Source organism: Aplidium turbinatum, chromosome 2, assembly GCF_918807975.1.
Source record: "Aplidium turbinatum chromosome 2, kaAplTurb1.1, whole genome shotgun sequence".
Classification (NCBI taxonomy): domain Eukaryota; kingdom Metazoa; phylum Chordata; class Ascidiacea; order Aplousobranchia; family Polyclinidae; genus Aplidium; species Aplidium turbinatum.
Genome location: NC_137473.1, coordinates 36048451 through 36069301, shown reverse-complemented (window position 1 = coordinate 36069301; position 20851 = coordinate 36048451). Strand labels below are relative to the sequence as shown.

Sequence of the window (20851 nt, the reverse complement as noted above, 5' to 3'; positions counted from 1 at the left end):
GCTGATTCGCAAATTGTAGCCTACCTACGGTCTTTGCGCTGCTTCCAGCTGTCTGTGTTTCACATGTGATTTGCAATGTATAATATAATTCTATTATGTTATTAGCCTATAATGGGAGTAAAATAAAATGAATAGCCTATTATTATTATTATGAAATAACACAAAGCAAAACAATACGAGCAAATACATTGTTGTTGCTTTTTTTATTGAATGAGAAAAATGGAGTACTAGGGAACAGTACATCTATCTATATTCATAAGTAGCTTACAAACAATAGGATGCGGTATCAATCGGCCCATTCTATTGCATTTACAAAGAACAACCAAGCTACAAGATAAACATAAAATGTAAAATATCAACAACTTTCATGGATTGACATAATGAGCCATGGCCAGATAACTTTGGCAGTGTTTTGCTTTTTGAAGTTACTTGAGCACAAGTATGCAGTATAGGCTACAATAATTCTATAAAAAAATTGATAAAAATTGAATATAACTGCGGAAACATTCATTTGTAAGCTAACCTATACCAGATAGTCTTTTATTTTGTAGGTGCTTGTTCCCGGTATAACTAGAGACTTGTGTCAGGAGTAAACATGGCTAAAATTAACACAAGTTTACTTTTTGACGTCATAGAAGGGCAAAACAATATGAGAGCCTAGTTTCTATAATTTGCGTTTCTGGCTGAATGTGCAACTAAAATGAAATGCATAAAATGAAAATATTTGCTCTTGGGGTTTAGCCTACTGTTGGAATACTAGTTGTGGATAAGGCGATCATCGCAATGAATAGTCTCGTCCAAGATTGGTGGGTTACGTATCGTCACAACACTTTTGCATCTCACAAAACGGAAATATTTAATTATGCTGTTTCCAAAGTTTGACTTTCTGAAATTGGTAACGTGATAAACATTTTTGTTTCAATTGGAATATAAACAATAACTCTGACACGGTTTTTAACTACTTGGACGAAAACTTCAGTTACTTTATGTACCAGAAAATTCTTTCTATTAAAAATCATGTATGAATATACCATGGCGACCTTTATACATAAGTTAGCATATTAGCGTGACATACAGTTATGTCTTGGAGCATAGGCCTGCACGATTTGAGAAAATTACAAGCTAAGCCTATTTGATTAACTAACATACTAATGCATGAAGCTGCATCATAACAAAAACGACACAATTTCAGAAAAGTAATATTCAAGTAATGTCCCATATCTAGGTTATTTGTTTGCTCCAATAAATGTAGGCTAATAGTGAGTGATTACAACTATTTTGTCTCAGAAATTAAAGGTGAGTTATCTGGGAAGCTAATGTTATAGGCGTATAGGCTACAAATACAAACTCGTTTTCAAAAAATAGTGAATCCATTGGTTTCATATTTGTTTGGTTTCGAGCTTTACAAAAGGAAAACCGATCAAATACCATTTTCATGCGATCCACACAGTAATTATCATACAACGGGTTGCAGCTTCAAAACTAAAATTACAGTTCACTACAGAACACTACATAACTTAAAAGTGGCGATAATTGGGTTAGGCTAATGGAGTTTCAAAATTCTTCACAGTAATCCCATGATTACACTTAGGTCTAACATACGTCTCGTTTCAGCCATGACAGACCGTTTAAAAAAACTTGTCCGGGAGCCAGCACAGTCAACCAAAAAGTCCATATGAAGCACTTATTCAGCCAGCACAGCCCCACAGCATACATCAGTATCATCATGCTGAAATCGGTCTTTTAGCCAACCAGATGAAGAGCAATGCATGATCATGTGACGTCATGATTAGCTGGGTGGCTAGACCAGTGATGGCTATATTGTTAGCGCATTCACTAGATCATCAGTATAGGCTTGTTTTGTTTCTTAGTAAATGTTTTCTTTCGAGAAAGGTAGCCTATGAACCCATTTATTATCAGACAAGGTTAGTTGTTTTGAAGTATCCTGGCTTTCAACGACACACGAATGGAATCCCAATCCTTAAATAGAACTTGGTAAACCATTTTCATCACTACAGCGGTAGGTGCATATTCTGATCAAAATCTATATGCAATACGATGAAGCTTGGAGCTCGCTTGCTTTCCGAGAGGACTGAAAATGTTAATACTGCCTCAGTATAACGTTTAGCTTCAAATAAAAAATCATTGTTCAGCTACAATACATTTGGAACAGGCTTCTATACTGTTAGAAAAATAGAAATTGTTACAGAAATTACTAAATTCTGAAACTAATTTTGAGCATTTCGCAGTTTAGCAAAATAATAGTCAATCAATAATTTTGGCTCAAATAAGCAGCCAACCAATTTTGAACTAAAAGTGCGATTTAATAAATTAGTTATTGCGAAAAACAAAATACTTAATGGTTATTTGAGACTGTCGAAACGTAAGTGTTTAGCAAAAACGAGTAACAGTTTAAACAGATTAAAAATAAGCTTCTAAGAGCTGCTAGGGTGCATCTACTTTTAAGCCTATAGCACCACCACCAATACTGTATAGGTCTATCGAAGCAGAGTTTACAGAAAACTTTGATATTAAAAACAATATTCACAAACTTTCAATGTAAGCTTCTGCAGTAGTCCTAGTTTTTAGCAACCACACCACCGTCTAGGAGTCATAGACTACTCGGTAAAATAACTACTGGATTGTACTTAGAAGGCTAAAGTCGAAGTTCACGGGTAAGTGATGTCTCAGGTGAAAAAGTTCATACATTCACGTTGCAACAATAATTGATTCCATAAAAATGGTATATAAAATAGGTTACAACAATTAGCAAAACAGAAGTCGTTCAAACATCAATCGCATAATATATCTTTGGTTCAGAAGACATCCAATTCTGCGAAGATCTCTTGTTGTTTAGGGTCTGGTTTGTTTGAGGCGCACGATGCTCTGCTCCATCTGGGTTGGACCTGGCGTTCGAAACAATTAGGTTCAGATGATAATAGTCGCTTGACCTCGAAGTCACAATAAAGCGGCCATCATTGCTGCAATTTGAAAGATCTGTATACATAGAGTCTACGTTTGACGATTTTGTTGGTTGCCTGTTGGGGTAAGAAGCGTTACTCCAGCGTAGTCTGTCCTGCGAATTTGGGCAAGACGGTGGTCTTCGACTCAAGTAGACGTAGTCTCCGTTGCCTTGCATGTCATCATCCACCTGTCTTTGGTAACTGGGTTTATCGCTTGTTGAAAGAATGTTTTCGTTTGAGCTGAACATATTGTATTTCTTAGCAATATGCCGGGCTCTTGTTCGACTTCGGCAAGGGTGGTGTATTTTCTCAGTATTTGTTGCAGAGTGTTCTCTAAAAGAACGTGCCGTAAGAGCTTCAACGCTTTTCGACCTCATTGACTGTAAGTTGATTGGATTGTAACTAGTTTGCCGAAATGAATTCCCATTTGTGCTTTCTTCATTCACATCTTGCAAGGACCTTCGAAGTTTTGATAAGACCTCGACAGCCTCTGCTCTGTAGCGGTCTCCAGGGGATAAGTAAACGTTTGCATTGTTTTGTTGGCTGTAGTTTGTAGATTCATCTTTTAATCTGCATATTTGGTGAGGTTTAACAGAACACAAAGATTTCGATTGTGAATCTAAAAGATTCGATCCCTGGTCCCAATCTGGGTCATTTCGCAAACTCAACCTTTTCGGATGCATGGAGTGTCTATGGTTGGTTTGACGTGTCTCTCTAGGCTCCATACGTGGCAACGGATTGAGCATCACATATTCAGATTCGATTGGAGGAGCAACCATGGACCGTGGACGCCGAGACCGGAAATTGGTGGTTTGCTTTGGAGGACAAAAGATACTTTCTGATGGTGCAGAAGTTAATTCAATAATTTTCTTTGCAAGATCTGAACTGGATCCAGTTGAATCATTGCTTGTTGTGCAGTTCGTCTGACGCCGTTTCTTGGTCGGAGAAGCGCAAGTATATCCGATTCGTTTTGAAACAGTAGTTTTTTCTTCATTGTCGTATTGCTTTGATGTCAAGTCAAGCAAGCTGGTGCACTTCAATCTTTGTGGTTGTTTATTGGTCTGGTTACACGGTATGCTGAAAGATTTTTTGCACTCGGACGGAAGAGGTTCTTTTTTATGGTTGATCTGAATTGTCTGTCCGTCGGTTACACTATGATGAATGTTAGTGTTAAAGCGGAAATGCAAATCACCACGCATGCTTTTTGGTGATGAATTAGACTTAAAAGTCGACATTGAAACATTGTGTTTGGAGCTTTTGCTGAGGTACTGAGAAGAAGTAAAGTTTTCAGTCAAACTTTTAGTTCGTCGAGGTTTATTTCTTGATTTTTTAGATAATGCATGAATTTTTTCGTTAAAGTCAGTCTTGGTGGCTTTTGGAATGTAAGTTGACATGTTGGTATTCTGATTTGTAGCAAGTAACTTTGAATAAATCTCGGCCGGCTTGATTGAAGTTAAATCTTCTGACACGACTTGGTCTATCTGATTGCTACTTTTAGACGGTTGTGAAGTAACTTTTGGTTGGAGCAAAGAAAATGCTTTGTTCAAATCTTTCACAAGCTTCTTACGATGGTCGTCCTCAACTCGTTGGGTTTTGCTTTTAACTGGAGTCGAGGTATCAACAGAGCTTAGGGTTTCTGAAAAAATTCTTTTGTTTTTGTGTGAGTTTTCATCTTCCACCGGATCAACGTGAGGTAGCAGGTCGGTAAAAGAGTTTTTCTTGGCCAGGACGATGGTCGGTTGGTACGGAGAAGAGCAAGACTTGTTTTTGTTCTTCTTCGGCGATTTCCTTGGTGTCTTTTCGATGTCTTCTACAATAGCTTCATTACTGAAATCAGTGTATCTTCGATTTGAGCGTTTCTTTCCAAGGAATTTTGAAAAATAAGACGAAAACCGCTTTGGCTTTAATTTAGCTCCAGAGTTTGCGATCAACGTCATTTTTTGTTCTTTTTTCTTTCGTCGACTAACGCTACAACAACCAAAGGATTTCGAAAAACTAGATGACTTTTCACGACAAGTAGAAGAAAGTTTACGGAACCTTTGCGGAGAATCGAGTTGATCTAAAAATAAAAGAACAGTTTAATTAGTTCTATATGTTTGTCGTAAGTTGTGCTTTACCTTTGGGCACTTAATAGCTCAAATATTGATTGAGCTTAATAAAAGGACAAGTGAAATTGCCACCCAAGACACTTTGACAAGCTGAAATAAACGTTCCAGGAAAATGAAATTATACAATTGTAAAAAAAACGACAGAAAATCTGAAGTTGATAATGCTTTATCAAAATACAAGCAATTAATATTATTTACATTCGCAACTTTCTTAATAGGCCTTCATTTAGCTTTCTTCAACCTAAATATTTCTTCTGATAAATGTGTGAGTGCAGTTTACAATAATAAAACCAGATTATTTTAATTTAAAAGAAACAGTTAAGTCTAAAAAGATGTACAATTTCACAAACGACTATCTTAGTTTTTCAACATTGGGTATGTTATCATCATCATCATGTCATCATGATTTTTTTTATTTCCGACCATCAAGCAAAAACAGCAATCTTATTTGCCATAACATAGTAGGGCTCTGGAAAGGGTGGAAGCGACAAAACACGAACGTTAAAGCGTGCTGGAGAGAGAAACGATTTAACAAATACAAGGGTTGTTATCCTTTAATGCAGCTTTGTCATAAAATCTGGTTATTATTCTCATTGCTCACTGCGAGTGTTTGTGACCAGGATTTGAAACGCAGTCATCGACTATGTACCACTGTCTTTTTGCATCTGCATGCCGCATGTTCTTATTTAATGTTTTATATTGTCTGCCTGCTTTGATTTATATCTCCATCTTTTTTTTCTAGCATTTCTTCGTCTCGGACTACCGCTATTTGAAGTATTCAATTGTTTTGTCTTGTGGCGCAGTCATCCGTTAATCTGGCAAACCACAATAAAAACACAGAAAGTAGCTGTCCTTGTTTCTTTTGCATTGCAAATTAAATCTAATTTGTCTGCCAAACTTTCTAACTACTTGTTCTTTTATCGAGTCTTCTAAACTTGAGCTTTATTACTGGTGTTATAAAACATGATGGATGTTTCCATTAGAAAACTGTGATTTCAGTGAATCATTTTTTATTTAGAAACGACGTGGCTGCTGTCTAGCTAATTCTTATTTAACACTTTGTTGCATAAGAAAAAAACAAGAAACAAGTGCAATCAACCTTCAATTTAAATCTGAACAAAAGTGTGAAATTGTAACTTATTTCTCTGCTGATCCATCTCTACAGTAAAACCAAACTGAATAATTGTATTATTTGGATTGCAAATATAACGAAAGCTTTCAGTTTTTTTGCCAGTTGTGCACGTGCGTGAACAAATAGCAATGATATTTATTCTTTATATCTACTTCTTTTTTACCACAATCTCAACAGTAAAAATGAAATACAGACTTATTCGGAGTATTCGAAACAGAAATATTTCTAAATTTAATTTTTTTATTTCGAATTAAATTTTGTAGTCAAGGGTCCAGTATAAAAATCTTTGCTCAGAGTCGTAAAAGTTTGCTTCTACTTGCATAATAAAATTCATTGCAAAATCCAACTATTTTCGCCACTAAATAAGAAGATATAGCAACTACCAGGGCACGGTGTAGGCAAGAATCGAACCAAAGCTCTACCTAGCCGTTTGGCTCTAACCCTGATCAAATCTCTTGCTAGCCAACTTTATATTTACAATAGTGTCGCTGCTTCAGCTGTGCTGGTCACTTCATCTTTTTCTATCTTGTGCCTTTTGTCTGCAACAACGATGACGCAGCCTATGCTTGAAACAAAACTTTTGTTTCATTTCCTTCATTTTTCCTTTTTTTGATGGAAACTAATGGCATACGGTAAAAAAACAAATTTTGTCTCTAAATACCACTATTCAAAAGAGTTTTGTGTTTAAATTTTGTTCGACGATTGATGAGTGCCTAGAGCACAAACCACCTGATCCAAATTAGATATCCATCAATCAATCGTGTATAATTTTTCTCTATTAGTTGGTCAACGTTTCAAGACGAAAACTCAATACAAAAATAAAATTTGTACTATTCAGCAAAGTCACCAAAGTATTAGCTGCTGGATTCTGAGTCAAACTGTTCTTTGACTTCAACATTTGCTCCATTTATTTGGCCACAGAAAAGCTGTGCTGTGCTTATCAGTTGCCATTACGTCATAGAAATAGAATAAACGCCACTCCAACGTGGCCAATTTACTCCAGAACTTAGTTTATATACAACAACCACCCAGCTAAAACAATAGCCTTTATACTAATAGAACGTTTCTAATCGTTGAATCAACGCCAACACGCTGTTTTTCAGATAGGAAAAACACGATTGCTAACTGTTGTTGAAAGAGCGATAACTTTTTAAGAAAAAGGTTGTTTTATTTTCATAGTTATAGTGTATTTCGTTTAATTATCGTATTGTTTCTCCACTAAGTAGACAGAGTAAGCTAATGTCAATGCAACTTAACGCAGTGATTGCGTTAACACTACACGTTTTAACTAGATTGCTTATTTAGTTCAGAGCTTGCAAGTTTGCTTGAAACAATAGCTCTGTTGTGTTTATCATCAATACTTTTCGCATCCAAACCACGCCCATTTCTGTTCTATTTTCTCTCTGTCTGCGTTTACTTCAGGAAATTTGAGGAGAATGGCAAACGCCTTTTTAGTAAATTGAATAAAAAAAGATAATTTTTGCTCGTTCAAGACGCATCATATGATAAAAGTTTGTTTTAGGTTGGAAACGTTTGACGACAGTAAATTAACTTCAATAACACAACATCTGTATGGGCTATTGCTAAAAAAAAGTATAATTAACAAAACTACGACATAAATGTCGTGCACTTTAGTTTTAATTTCAGGCAAAAGAAAGCGGAAAATCGGTCAAAAGTTTCTCGCTTTTGATCGAACCTCTGCTTTCGGAAAATAAAGAAATTTGTTCCTGGGATTGTCCGGTTTACAAATTGTTCAAAATCGAAACAGGAAGTTACTTTTCAATCATTCTGTCTATAGGCCTAAATATAAAAGTTAAGCTTTGCCGCAAAGCGTATCAACTGCCGAGAGACACTGTATACATCCTTGCACATAACTTTTAACATCAACCTTATCTGAACTGTGATGTTGAGATTAGTCTCATATAAAAGATTAACGAGATTGCTACGTGAAGGCTCTCAACATTGATCAACCATAGACATGCATCAACTAATACATAAACCAAACTATGCACTTTGGTGGAAAGTTAAGTGTAGGCTATGTGGGAAATTATGTAGGATACTTTTTCAATAAAACAGAGTTCAATTTGGTACATAGGCTACATCTTGAAACGTGCAAATGAAATCGTCACCAGCACATTCTTCCTAGCTTGTAAGCCGAAACACAGGGATACAATTACATTTTGACTGTATGCTTTTCATAAATTAAACCGCTTAATTAAATTACAATAATTATGAAACGCAAAAGCGTCAAAACTACATTGAAAGACAACATATAAAAATGACGTTTATTTTATATGAAATTGCATCGAACAAATGCAACATGAGCCACTTGATAGTGGTAGTGGCATAGCTTTCTATCTTACCTCTGGCATAGCTCTCTACCATGACGTAGCCACTGCTACAAAGAAAAGCGTGAAGCAATAAACAAAACAAGTGTTAATATTCTATCATTTAATGTCATTATCGATTCTGGATATAAGTTTTCTTAGATGCACAAGCAATCATTTCTTGGTGCAGACTGCAATGTGGCTTATTTCTTTTGTCGTCCCCACCTACTGATTGCTAACAGCTGTGCCACAGCACACGAGTGTGTCAAAGATATTGCTGTGTGCAGCGCAAAAAAGTAACATGATCAAGCATACAAACTGCAGTATCAATTTATTACAACTCCAGTATTTAATTTTGAATTTCTGTTGATTTCTTGCAATTACAATGTTGTGCTGTAGCCCACAAAAGGTCGAAGAACTACTAGGAAGTAGGCTAATGCTGAAATGTCAAAACACTGTTTGTCGAAATGCTTGACCTACTTAGTTTTATTTTATGTAAACTTTAGCTTGGCAAGTAAAGATATTCAATCAGTAGGCTAATCGGTTGGTATAAAAATATCGAATAAGTATTGCGTGACTTTTTTAATGTTTGGTAAAAAATCGGAACTTTAAAAGTGAAATTTGCTCTGTTGGCAACCTTGATGCACAGGTAAATGTTGTATAGGCAACGCACTTTTACCAAGCTGTGCAAAGCAGTTGCTTGCCACACAAAGTTGCAGAAAGGAAGCCAAAATCTAATTTTATCTGAGACTTTTACCAGTCAGTGTTTTTCATGTTCATTCGGCCGTCTGATTAGAACACACTGAACCATGAGCCTTGCACTTACGTTTCGTCAGGAAATTAGTAGTTTCCGTGACGTCATTTAAAGGTCGAGCGATGCCTAAACAGAAAAAACAAAATTATCTAATCAATTATGATTTTTGGTTTCTTGCAACACCAACACTGAAGGTTGGGCGCTTTACAATTGTTTAATATCGAATCATAAACGTTTACCTCAGCAGTCGATTGGAATTTCTCACAAGAAGCGCTTTTGCTTGTACTTATTGCAATTCGCAGTTGTTAGTGTTGCTACTGACCCTTTTTGTAAAGAGAACCTTTGATGTCTTGATCATGTGACTTCTCCCTGGTCGTTGGATTTTGTGTGATAACTGAGGGATTGCAAATCACTAAACGTTTTACGCTAGACGACTCGCTTGAGTCACTTTTGATGCTGTCGTTGAAGGACTTTTTTCGGTCACCAAACCTGCACAAAAATTGCAATACTTCAATGTCGATAACAATTTATGTTGTGATGTTGGTTGCAAATGTGAAAAAATTTATGTCGTTTTTCCAATGACTGGTAATGGTCTTGATTTATCGCAAAATGAAAACGGGCATTCCTGGAAAACAGAGCATTACTGGAACATTACAAACAAAAACTAGTGCATAAAAAAATATTTGGACAAAAGTCACGTAGGCCTATATTTATATAAAACTGATTGTACGTATCTGTAAAAACCACAGATTAAAGATTTAACTGAGTTTGAAAAACTTATAACTAAAGTGAGTTGTAGGCCTAAGCTACTGTGGTTTATTTACCCAAGAAACGAGGATTTCCTTTGGACCTTTGATGCAACTCTTGAGACTTTAGTCGCTTTATGAGCCTACATAAAATAGCAAAAAGTGTTGTGTAGTAAAAATGTTGAATGTTTTCCAGATTTATTTGCTTTCTTGCAATTTTCGAGAATTCATCAAACAGTGGAGCCACAGTTAGCAGAATTTGTAAAGTAGGATATGTCCAATACCTCAGACTTTTGGGTAGGCCACTCAATAGGTTATAGAGCATGAATTGGCTATTCGCCTGCACTTTAACCAAAAATATTACAAACTTAATTATTGGTTAAGCAGAGCGGTGACCAATGGGCGTAGAAGTTGGAGTTTTTGTTAGGGCACTAAAAAAAGCCAGTACATCAGCCACAGCGCAATCTATTTGCAAGGATGCTCAAAAGAAAAGTGAAACGCAGTTTGCTATAAAACAATATGTATGACACATAGATCAATGACGATTTTCAAAAGGTTAGCTTTATATTTGTTTGGCATATATGGCCACATTGGCATTCCATTTTTCCTCACTTTTTGCAATCGTTCCTTTAATTTGCCAGTGGCCTGACGCATGCAGTGTAGGCTACTTCACTCTACCGTATCTCAAATAACCATGCGAAACAGTGGCATATTTACCTCCACAGATATATACTGTTTTGATACTTTAACAAAAATAGTAGCAAAATCTTGATCAGTCAGTCGGATATGTCTGTACCCTGCAAACAAATCAGAAAAATGATATCAACACTGGTGATGCTTCTATTGTTGAATTAATTGAGAAATTAAATAAATGCAAGCTACATCGTAGCCTAAAGTATAGCTTTGATCGTATTAAGAAAACATGTCTGCTACACTAACACAACAACCTCTCTTACTTTTAAAAAAGCGTTAAGTTAATTATAAATTATTTGTCATTACAAATGTAACATAGAGTAGTAAGAAATCCACGCCATCACTTGATCTTGAAACTAACAAAACCAGGCATCATAATGCAGCTTAACAACAGCAATTGCACAGTAGCCTATTGGAAAGTTGCGAAGTCAAGTCAAGCTGTGGAAACCTAAAGTTTCTTGTACTTGCTCACCTGGGCCAATGGCTTTCAACGCAATAGTTCTCTGCCCAATGAAATCCCTTCCAATGGGATCACTATCCCACACTGTGAATCTAACAAATGCCAACTCAGGATAATAAAGGATAAATTCAAAAGTTTCGTTCCATATTGGGTTAAAACCTGCGATAACAGTAATAACAAAATAAAAAATAGTAATAATTGCAGCATTTTTACAACGCTTTATTGTAGTGAAAACCATGCTACTAGATGCTGTACAGTGCACGATCATAGCAAACAAACCCTGTTTGGAAAATTACTCGTATGACTTGTAAAATAAAACGTGCGGAAATATAATAGATGCCTCAGAAATAGAATAGAGCGAGACCTAGTTGATGTGGTAACAAAATCCCCTCTGCTTTGTAAAGCGTTGACATCAACGTATATTTGCAATAAAATACAGCGTTGTATAAAAATAAATAATCATCATTTTAAGCAAAAGTCGTTTTTTACATCGTTTTAACAGCGCTAGATGTTACAAGCATGTAAACACTGGTTGGAAATCCAGCGTACAATACCAGTTCTTTTTTGATTACCCACTGTCGCGACAAATCTGCTAAAATAGATTTCGCAAAATCGATATTATTTCTTTCTAAACCAATCAAACAATCCAGCTAAACAGACATTATTTCACAAAACGAAGCATTGATAAAAAAGTAATTCTCCAAGAAACTAGCACTCTACAGTAATATGTTGGCACAGGCCAGCAAAATCAAGCAAACTAAACTGAACAGTGCAAAAGATATCAAATAGGCGACAGCATTCAATCAAAACAAAATTTTAAATTGTTTGGCATTTGTAGCATACTGCATTGCTGAATTTTCTATTTTCTCACCGTTGTCATCAATAACAGATGTAACTTTTTTTGAAGAATCAGACACAACACCCAGAATTTCAACTTCCACAAATGGATCGATTATCTGAAAAATAACAAAAATAAGATAAATGTAGCCGAGTATGAACAACACCACCTAGAGGAAGAAGGCCATTTCATTAGAAAAAATGGCTTTTAAGCTTGCTTCATTATGTTCTTGTGTTTTGTTGTAGTAAACCAGCAATCTGCGTCCTAATGTCACACGAATGTAAGAAATTATTGTGACCCCCGTGTTTGTAAGCAACTGTAGGTAGCCTACCACAAATCAACAATAACTTTTTTTTATAAAGACAAAAAGGCAAACTTAGTCGGCATACCAATCCTGTTTACATCGATCCAACGTTTGGAGACGTTGGATCGACGTGCTAAATGAACAATTTGATTGGATTAAGTAAGGACGTTCAGTATAACATAGTGATTAATCATTCTGCAGTTCTCGTTAGTATAATGACAAGTATACTTGCGTGTCACGCGGGTGACCGCCCTTCGATTCCCCGACCGGGAGTTTTTTATTTTGTTGAAATCAAGGAATTTATCTTTAATGCTGCAATGTTCCCACAACTTTTGTGGTACTGATCATAAACCAATTATACAATTTGGGTAGAGAGGTAACTCTTTTAAACCATAAACAGACATAACTCAGCAACAACACTACATTTAACATTATAAAAACAAAAAACAAAAAGCGAACGTTTTCGGCTAGTCATATAGCCCTTTTCAAGCCTATAAGAAAATACATTATTAAAAGAAATGCTAAAGAATCATATAGTATCACAGCAAAAATATGGTCAAAGCTAAACATTTGAGAAACTGCCTCGCTCACACAAAATGATAACTGAAAATTACACAGCACAACGGGTCAAGTATTTCAGAGGTAAAATTAATTGATTGTTCAGACAAGGACTCAGGCAGATTACGCAAGAAAGACACAAGCACAAGAGATAGTGGCACAAAACAAAGTAAATGCGAGAAACACAAGACGTGATAATTCAATCAAAAAACTGCTAAAAGGTAAGAAGCTCCGCAAGCAAATAATTGCCTGTTGAGCCCTGGGTTTAAAGATTTGATGATCAATGCCTCGTGAATCTTGGTGTCGAATTCGGACAAACACTTACGAACAATTTTGAAAGACTGCAAAGACGGTTTATTGTTAGAGCACGATTGGCAGTTTCTAATATGGTCTTTAATTGCACTGTTTTTATTAAAATTAGCTAAATTCAAATGCTCTCCCACTCTCGTCACCAAATGTCGTGTGGTCATACCAACGTATGACGATCTCGCATCATGCGAGCAAGTGAACTTATACACGACGTTAGAACATAAGCGGAAAGGAGTTTTAGACTTCAACTGAAAATAATAACCAGCTTTAAATGTTTTATAAACGGGAAAAATCTTAACGTTAAACTTTAATGCAATAAATCTGGACAAACTTGTGGCAAAACGTTTGGATTCCTTGCCAACAAACGGGATTGTTAGAAAGTTTTTGAAATCAGGTTCCTCAACTGGAGACGTAGTGGAAACCGAATTCAAAAATCCTCTAAGAACCTTGTTAAAAAACCAAGTCGGATAATGATTAGCACCAAAGTATGAGCGTAATTTATTAATTTCATTGTTGAAACAGTCATTGTTCGAGCAAATGTCGCGAGCTCGCGAGATAAGGCACTTGATCAAAGCAGATTTGTAATTAGACGGGCAAACAGCGCTGAAATTGACCATATTTTTGCTGTGATACTATATGATTCTTTAGCATTTCTTTTAATAATGTATTTTCTTATAGGCTTGAAAAGGGCTATATGACTAGCCGAAAACGTTCGCTTTTTGTTTTTTGTTTTTATAATGTTAAATGTAGTGTTGTTGCTGAGTTATGTCTGTTTATAAACCAATTAATCTTTGAATTAAATGTGTCAAGTGATAAATCTTAAAATTTTCTTTCTGGTTATAAGTTCTGTATGTGACCTATATTAAATTTGCAACGTTATTTTGCTTTAATGACTTTGATTGGTATGACAAAATATTGCTTTCAATCAATTTGGAATAATTGTCAATGTGTACGACTTGGGCTACCATTATCGTACCTAAGATAACCCTTCAGTCTAGATTTAACTCATTCTTAGATATCACAACCTTTCATTTATGATAGATTTAAGGGGAAAGCAAAGCAGCAAAAGCAGAAAGTGGAGAAAAGCGGAATATTGGATTATCTAACAATCTGATATAAACAGCGCCACCATTATCGGTCGCGTTTGAGCCAGCCCCTATAGCACAGTTGGTTACGGCGTGACTTTTGTGATCAACATCAAGCTAGTTCGACTTTCTGGGTGTGCGCTTGAGCAACGCACGTTAAGAAGTGCTTTCTATTCAGCGCACTTAATGGGTGAAATAACTCCTCGGCAACAACACTTCAACAACTTTCAGAAACTTCACTCTGTCAATCTCGGTGACCTGCCTGCGTCAGTGGTTTAAAGCCTCTACATTCTACAAGAATGCGAAACTGCCAGGATTAAGCTCTCAAAGAAGCTTTCTCGGTCCGAGAATAATTATATCATGTGACACATTTCCGCGCCTAAATTTGTTGAGCTGTAGCTTATGTTGATTGTGCTGAGTTCAGTAGAAATTACAGTTTTAGCATGGTGCTCTATAAGGAGACATGTTCGAAAATGCTTCGGTATGTTTTTAACCGAGTATACCAGCACCCGTGGCTCAGTGGTTATCGCCTTCGGCTCTGGTGCTGGTAGCCCTGGGTTCGATTCCAGGTCGGGTCATACCAAAGACTTTAAAAAGGGTACCGACTGTGTTCTTTCTTGCATAATGCAGTGAGGATAAATTGGGTAATAATCTGGTGACACATCACCCTCTTCCAATCTGCCTTGAGCCAGCATGGAAGCAGTACGGCTCATAAAATCACATGGAACCCTGTCAAGTAACCAATGTTGATGCGCAATCTGCTGCAAGCGGAGATAGCGAATGATTATTGAGCAATCAACGTGTTAAAGTTGAATTAGAAGTGTTTACAACGAACACTTGAATGCAGGTTGTGCATAAGTTTTGCATCATTAACATTTTCATTTTTTTCACTTTCTTTAAAAATCACACTTTAGGGCAAAATTGAATATTGCTAAATGCTGATGGGGAAAAGAGGAACGCCGTTCTGCTATGCCGCGCGCATGGTTGCAATGTAATTAACGTTAATTTCATCGAATAGCACCAACTATAATCAAATTAAGTACCGTAATGTTATATTGATATTTTTAACAAAATTGACTAGATGACGTCATCTATCTACTGTGTTACTCCATGATCATCATCATTTTGTTCCTTTCTCGTATGGAGGGTTGGATACAATGCGACATTGTTCTCCACCATGAGCTGTGCGTAGGCTACTGCACTTTCATAAGTTAATTTTGTCCATTTTGTGATGTTTGTTGTCCAAATCTTTCTTGGTCTGCCTTTACTTCTTTTACCGTTTATCTTCCCTTTTATTAATGATCTTTGTAACGAGTTTTGCCTTATTGTGTGTCCGAAATACTTCAATTTTCTTCTTCTGACTATTTATAAGAGCATTTTGCTTGAATTAAATTTGGATAATACTTCATCGTTAGTGATCTTTTGTTTTCATGAAATTTTTAACATTTGCCTGTACGTCCAGAGCTCGAAGGCATCGATCCGTTTGTCCATTTTTTGTGACATTGTCCAAGTTTCAGAATTGTACTGTATAACAAGGTCGACCAGATATAGCATTTTAAGATCCTGAGGCGAATTGATAAATTTAAACGTTGTTTAGTTAAAATATTTTTCATTTTTTCAAATGTAGTTCTTGCAATTTCTATCCGTCTTAGAATTTCATGGCCACACCTCCCATCTTCAGTTATTAAATGTCCAAGATAAGAAAAATATTATTCTTTTTGTATAATTTCATTGTCAATTATAATTTGGAGCACTGGAGTGTCCGGTGATTTTGAGATTATCATTGATTTAGTCTTTTTAGCGTTAATTTGCATACGGTATTAAATTCTTTACCAATTGAGTTAACATTGTCCAATATTTTTTGAAGATCTTCTTGTGATTCAGCCAACAAAACAGTCTCATCAACATAGCGTAAATTTTGTTATGTTTGTAGCAAATTTGATACATTGTAGAAAAAAAACATGGTTTTATGTTTTGTTTTATGTTTTTACCTGTAAATGCTAAGCAGTTAGTAAATGAACTGCAAGCTGCTACTGTATATAAAATAAGGCATAAAAATACAACAATTACTTTTTTCGAGCAACCGAAGTTTATCACATACCAGGAACAAAGGTTCTGCTTTGCCCAAATGGTGGGGCAAAGCGGTACAAACATTTTATTTTAAAATTGTGGTATAAGATTAGTCACATAGAAAGATGAATGAATTGAATGATGGATTGAATTCCTTAATTTCAACAAAACACTCCCCGTCGGGGAATCGAACCCCGGTCTCCCGCGTGACAGGCGGGGATACTCACCACTATACTAACGAGGACCACGTTTACGAGAAACACAACTTTGTCATTTACCACACGGTTATATGCATCAATGATTAAATTCGTTGATTTCAACAAAACAAAAAACTCCCCGTCGGGGAATCGAACCCCGGTCTCCCGCGTGACAGGCGGGGATACTCACCACTATACTAACGAGGACTGCAGAGTAGAAAAATTAAAAAATAAGTAAAGAGCGGTAATCGCTTATTATTACATTTTGCTTTGTCTCATCAGTAGCCGCCTTAAACATAACAACTTTTGTAAGAGCTTGTAAGACATGAACCAATCAGAAGCTGCGTTAAGAGGCTACCGTCCAATTGTTACCTTTCTAACACAGCCAGAGAGTTGAGCAGTACTTCTAAACAATGTTTGATAAAAAAAGAAGAAAAAAAAGTTATGACCGGGGTGGGAATCGAAACTATGCTATCTAAGTCTATTCCATAGCTCTAACCCACTTGGTCGGCTCGTAGTCAGGTAGTGCTGACGCCAGAAAGATTGCTCCTTGCCTCCTTCTCGATAGCACACGCTGGCTACGACGGAACGTTCACTTAATTTACTTTTTATCAGAACTGTTTGCATTTTTTCTTTGTACTACCTATAACAGGGGTGGGGAACCTTTTTAGTATTGCGGGCCACATAAAATGAGAAATAACACAGGCGGGCCACTAAAAATTTCGAAATTTTATTTACAGATAAAAAATGCAGCGAAGTGATTTATTTCACTTTCACAGCTAGTGGGATGGCTGAAAGTTTTTATTTTGGTGAGGCGTGTGATGTTTGCTGACACGGAAGATGTTGCAACTTGCAACTCTTAACTGCATCTCCACGTTTTTATCAGTCAGTCTGGAGCGAAACCGATTTTTGTTAGATTCAATTTGGAAAAAAAATGCTCGCAACGGTAGGTGCTTCCAAACAGAGACACATATTTCAAAGCATGTTTCCGCATCACTGGAAAATCATCAGCATTTATGCAGCGTTGATAAAAGTTGAACAGTGGAATGATTTTGTACATCGCTTTCACGTAGCGTCACTCTGGAGCTCTACTATTTCATGTTGGAAGTTACTAGGAACATGTTCTGAAACATTCTGCTTTCATCATCAATCTATCTTTTCTTTCCAGAAGCCAGTATACAGCGTAAAAATTTGCTGATTTGAGAAGTAGGCTACTCTACAAAACACTTTTCACGAATAACATAACTGACCGATTAACAATAACTGGTCACATTGTGACGTACACATTGTTGATACAAATAGCCTTCTATGATGGATCAACTAGTAGAAGGCCATTCGTAATATACAGAGAATGCAGAGCCTACTCTTTTTTGAGCTGTAGTTTCAATATATTTTGGGTAAAGAAATTTTGACGCGGGCCACATGGAACAGTCACGCGGGCCGCATTCGGCCCGCGGGCCGCAGGTTCCCCACCCCTGACCTATAACTTCCATTTTCATAATGTCGTCACAGACAACGCAGCTTCTGATTGGTTCATGCTTTAGAGGCCTTACAAAAGTTGTTCTGTTAAAGAAGCTACCTGTCTGATCCCGTCTGCAGACGTTAAATCACTGTAGAAATTGACTGATTTACTGTCTGGAATCATTGATTAAAGATCTTTAGATTGACTGATATGCTTCGAACAATGACTGAAACCAATAACAAAGCATCAATATAATGTGACGATGATATTTATTCTTCGATCACATGAACAGAGTATTCGTGATTCAGAAAGTTGGTAAACCATGGCATTGCCACAAACAAAAAGTTACGGACATGCGTACAAACATATTTTTGTTAATCGAGATCCACTATTTTACGGACCTCTGACTTGACCGAAAGCAGTGCTTTCCTAAATTTGACTTGGGTCTACTCTACGCACACCTTTTTGGTCCGAAGAAAGTGGTGAATGAATATGCATTGCTTTGTACTTAAATCTAAGCACTAAGATTTATTTATTGAAAGATATTCTGCAAAATTTATACTTAGGATCATTCTTGGAAGTTTAAGTGTCCGCAAAGTTGGAAATTTTTGGAATGAGTACGTGAGTACAAAAAATGTTGGTAGGCCTAACCACTGGTGTAGAGCTAGAAGAATATTTTGAGAGTAAGTGTGTGAGAATCGTTTAGACAGCCACACCCACACTGATACAGTATTTTGGCTACTTTCAATAAAAAAATAAGCTACAAATAGTGAAAATTGCAAAAAGTGAATACAGAAAATAAAAATAGTAAAAGATTTGATAAAAAAAAATCATTCAACTTGGATTGAACACTTTTGGCTGAAAAATTTATTTTCATAAAAACACTTGCATCAAGCAATTGTAAAAATTATTGCAAAGATTACCAATAGTCAAGCAACCGTGACCCGTGAGTTTGTTGAATATTAATCACAGGTAGCGCCTATAGCCATAGTTAGGCATATTCCTTGTTGATTTGTGATGTTTTTTCTTCGTAACTTTTGTGCTTAGATACTCGAAACAAAGAAAAACGAAAAGGCTACGAAGATTTTTTTGTTTGAAAAACATATGAATCGATTCTTTCTTCTGGTGCAATTATTTTTGACAAGTCTTGCTTCTACTTGACGATGACATGGCCGAATAGTAACAGCGCCTGCACGATGCTTGAAAAGATGGCGGTTTAAAACAACCTACAAACACCTTGACGGGTTTTGATAAAACAAACAGGAAAACTAAACTAAGGACAGTCTTTTCGCTGTTGTATTACATGTGTAATTTATTGCACTGTATTTTATCACAACCAACGACAATTATTCTACATATTTACAGTAGTCCGTTCGTCCGTCAGTCTGCCATAATGTGAAAATTGGGTGATGCCTTAATGTGGGTTGTGCCTTTATTTTTGCTTCAAAAAATAAGATGATGCCGTTACGGTTTGCAATAGAAGTATCCATTTGACAAAGTACACAGCAGAGATGATTGTAAAAAATTACTTCTTTGGTTTCTGGCAAGTGTAGTTCTCGTTAGTAAGTTATAATGGTAAGTATCCCAGCCTGATAGTTATGACTTTGGTTCCAAGCGCTTATTCTGGAGATTGTTGTTTAGTTCTTTGTTTAGTAACAATACAGTAGCTGTTAGTAACGTCATTTTTTGTGAAAGTGTTTTTCTGCACTTGCAAGTATGAAAAAGACACAAGCGATGTGCATTGTTGTCCACAGAGCTACGAATTAAACTCTTGGCTTAAAAAAGGCAGCTGCTACATCCTTCTCATCAATTCAAAGAAAAATATATTGTGCTTCACTAAATCTTTTGATTCATGTATGATAGAAAACAGAAAATAAGCTTTCTTTAAAGATCCAAAACATGGAAAATTTATGTACTTTGACTTTGATTTATGACTGAAACGAGAAACGAGAACACAAAGTTTTACAAGTTAACATCAAAAGTATCGCAACCGAAAAGGATTTAAGTACCCCTGCACTAGATACATTATATGCCGTGGTGTTGCCTGTTTCACTTTCCAACTTTTCATGGTTCTTCTTCTTGCGTATAGATGGTGACAGTCACGTTTTTGCATCCAGGCGCTGTAGCCATTGAACAATTAACCCTAACCCTAAGATTAGAATTTTTCATCTGGAGGTCTGTAGATAGTGCAGTGACGGATGATGTGTCGCGCGGTCTGGAACTCTAGTCCACATACACAGAATGGCGATTCGGCAAAACCCTATTAAAACATTTTTTGCAAAACACCCCAGTCAGTAGGCTACGAAGGCGCTTGAGCTTTATCCAATCTTTCCGGGGTAGAACTGATCTTAGTGAAGGCGAGACGTTCCAGAACGACTGTCAATTACTTTTAGGTCTTGCGTTTTCATTTCAGCGCTTACTCCATATTCTTTCAAGGTTTGGAATGTACACATTGTACAGTAGCATGGCGTAAAAAGAGTCGGCGAGATTTGAGGAGTAAAAACTCTGGGCCACAAAATATTTGGACTTTCTTAGTTTAGCTGTCGAGTAGCCACGATGACTTCACCACTTTATGCACTCTTATGACATGCATCAGCTATAACCTACCTCTCCTCTGTCCCCCAATACGCTGGCAGGTGGCTTTGGCAGTTGCTGACCGCTTATAACTTGCACTGAAAGCCGCAAAACTTTTTCCTTATTCGGGTGATTGAGGGCCAATGGATTGAACGAATTATCCTAGCAAAGAAATAAAATTGCAGTTTCAGTTAGTGAATACAACATAGGCGCGAGTAAAGGTTTTAAATCATGCTCTAAAAGGTGTTTGAAAATCCTATTGTTGAGGCAT

General features: G+C 36.5%; 1 protein-coding gene and 2 non-coding genes across 3 annotated transcripts in view; all 3 read right to left on the bottom strand.

Moving 5' to 3' along the window:
- Positions 1–206: 206 nt before the first annotated feature.
- Positions 207–20851, bottom strand: part of LOC145788541 (uncharacterized) — a 70366-nt gene continuing 49721 nt past the window's right edge. The window contains exons 20-28 of the mRNA XM_082600302.1: positions 20614–20742; positions 12055–12139; positions 11196–11342; positions 10748–10827; positions 10109–10173; positions 9607–9773; positions 9357–9410; positions 3096–5022; positions 207–3038 (exon numbers count right to left, since the gene is read on the bottom strand). Coding sequence (XP_082456428.1) covers positions 2786–3038; positions 3096–5022; positions 9357–9410; positions 9607–9773; positions 10109–10173; positions 10748–10827; positions 11196–11342; positions 12055–12139; positions 20614–20742 — 2907 coding nt within the window. The 3' untranslated portion in view covers positions 207–2785. The remainder of the gene's footprint in view (positions 3039–3095; positions 5023–9356; positions 9411–9606; positions 9774–10108; positions 10174–10747; positions 10828–11195; positions 11343–12054; positions 12140–20613; positions 20743–20851) is intronic.
- On the bottom strand, positions 16520–16591 carry Trnad-guc (transfer RNA aspartic acid (anticodon GUC)). Its single transcript has one exon. It is a non-coding gene; the product is annotated as a tRNA-Asp (tRNA).
- Positions 16680–16751, bottom strand: Trnad-guc (transfer RNA aspartic acid (anticodon GUC)). The gene has a single exon. It is a non-coding gene; the product is annotated as a tRNA-Asp (tRNA).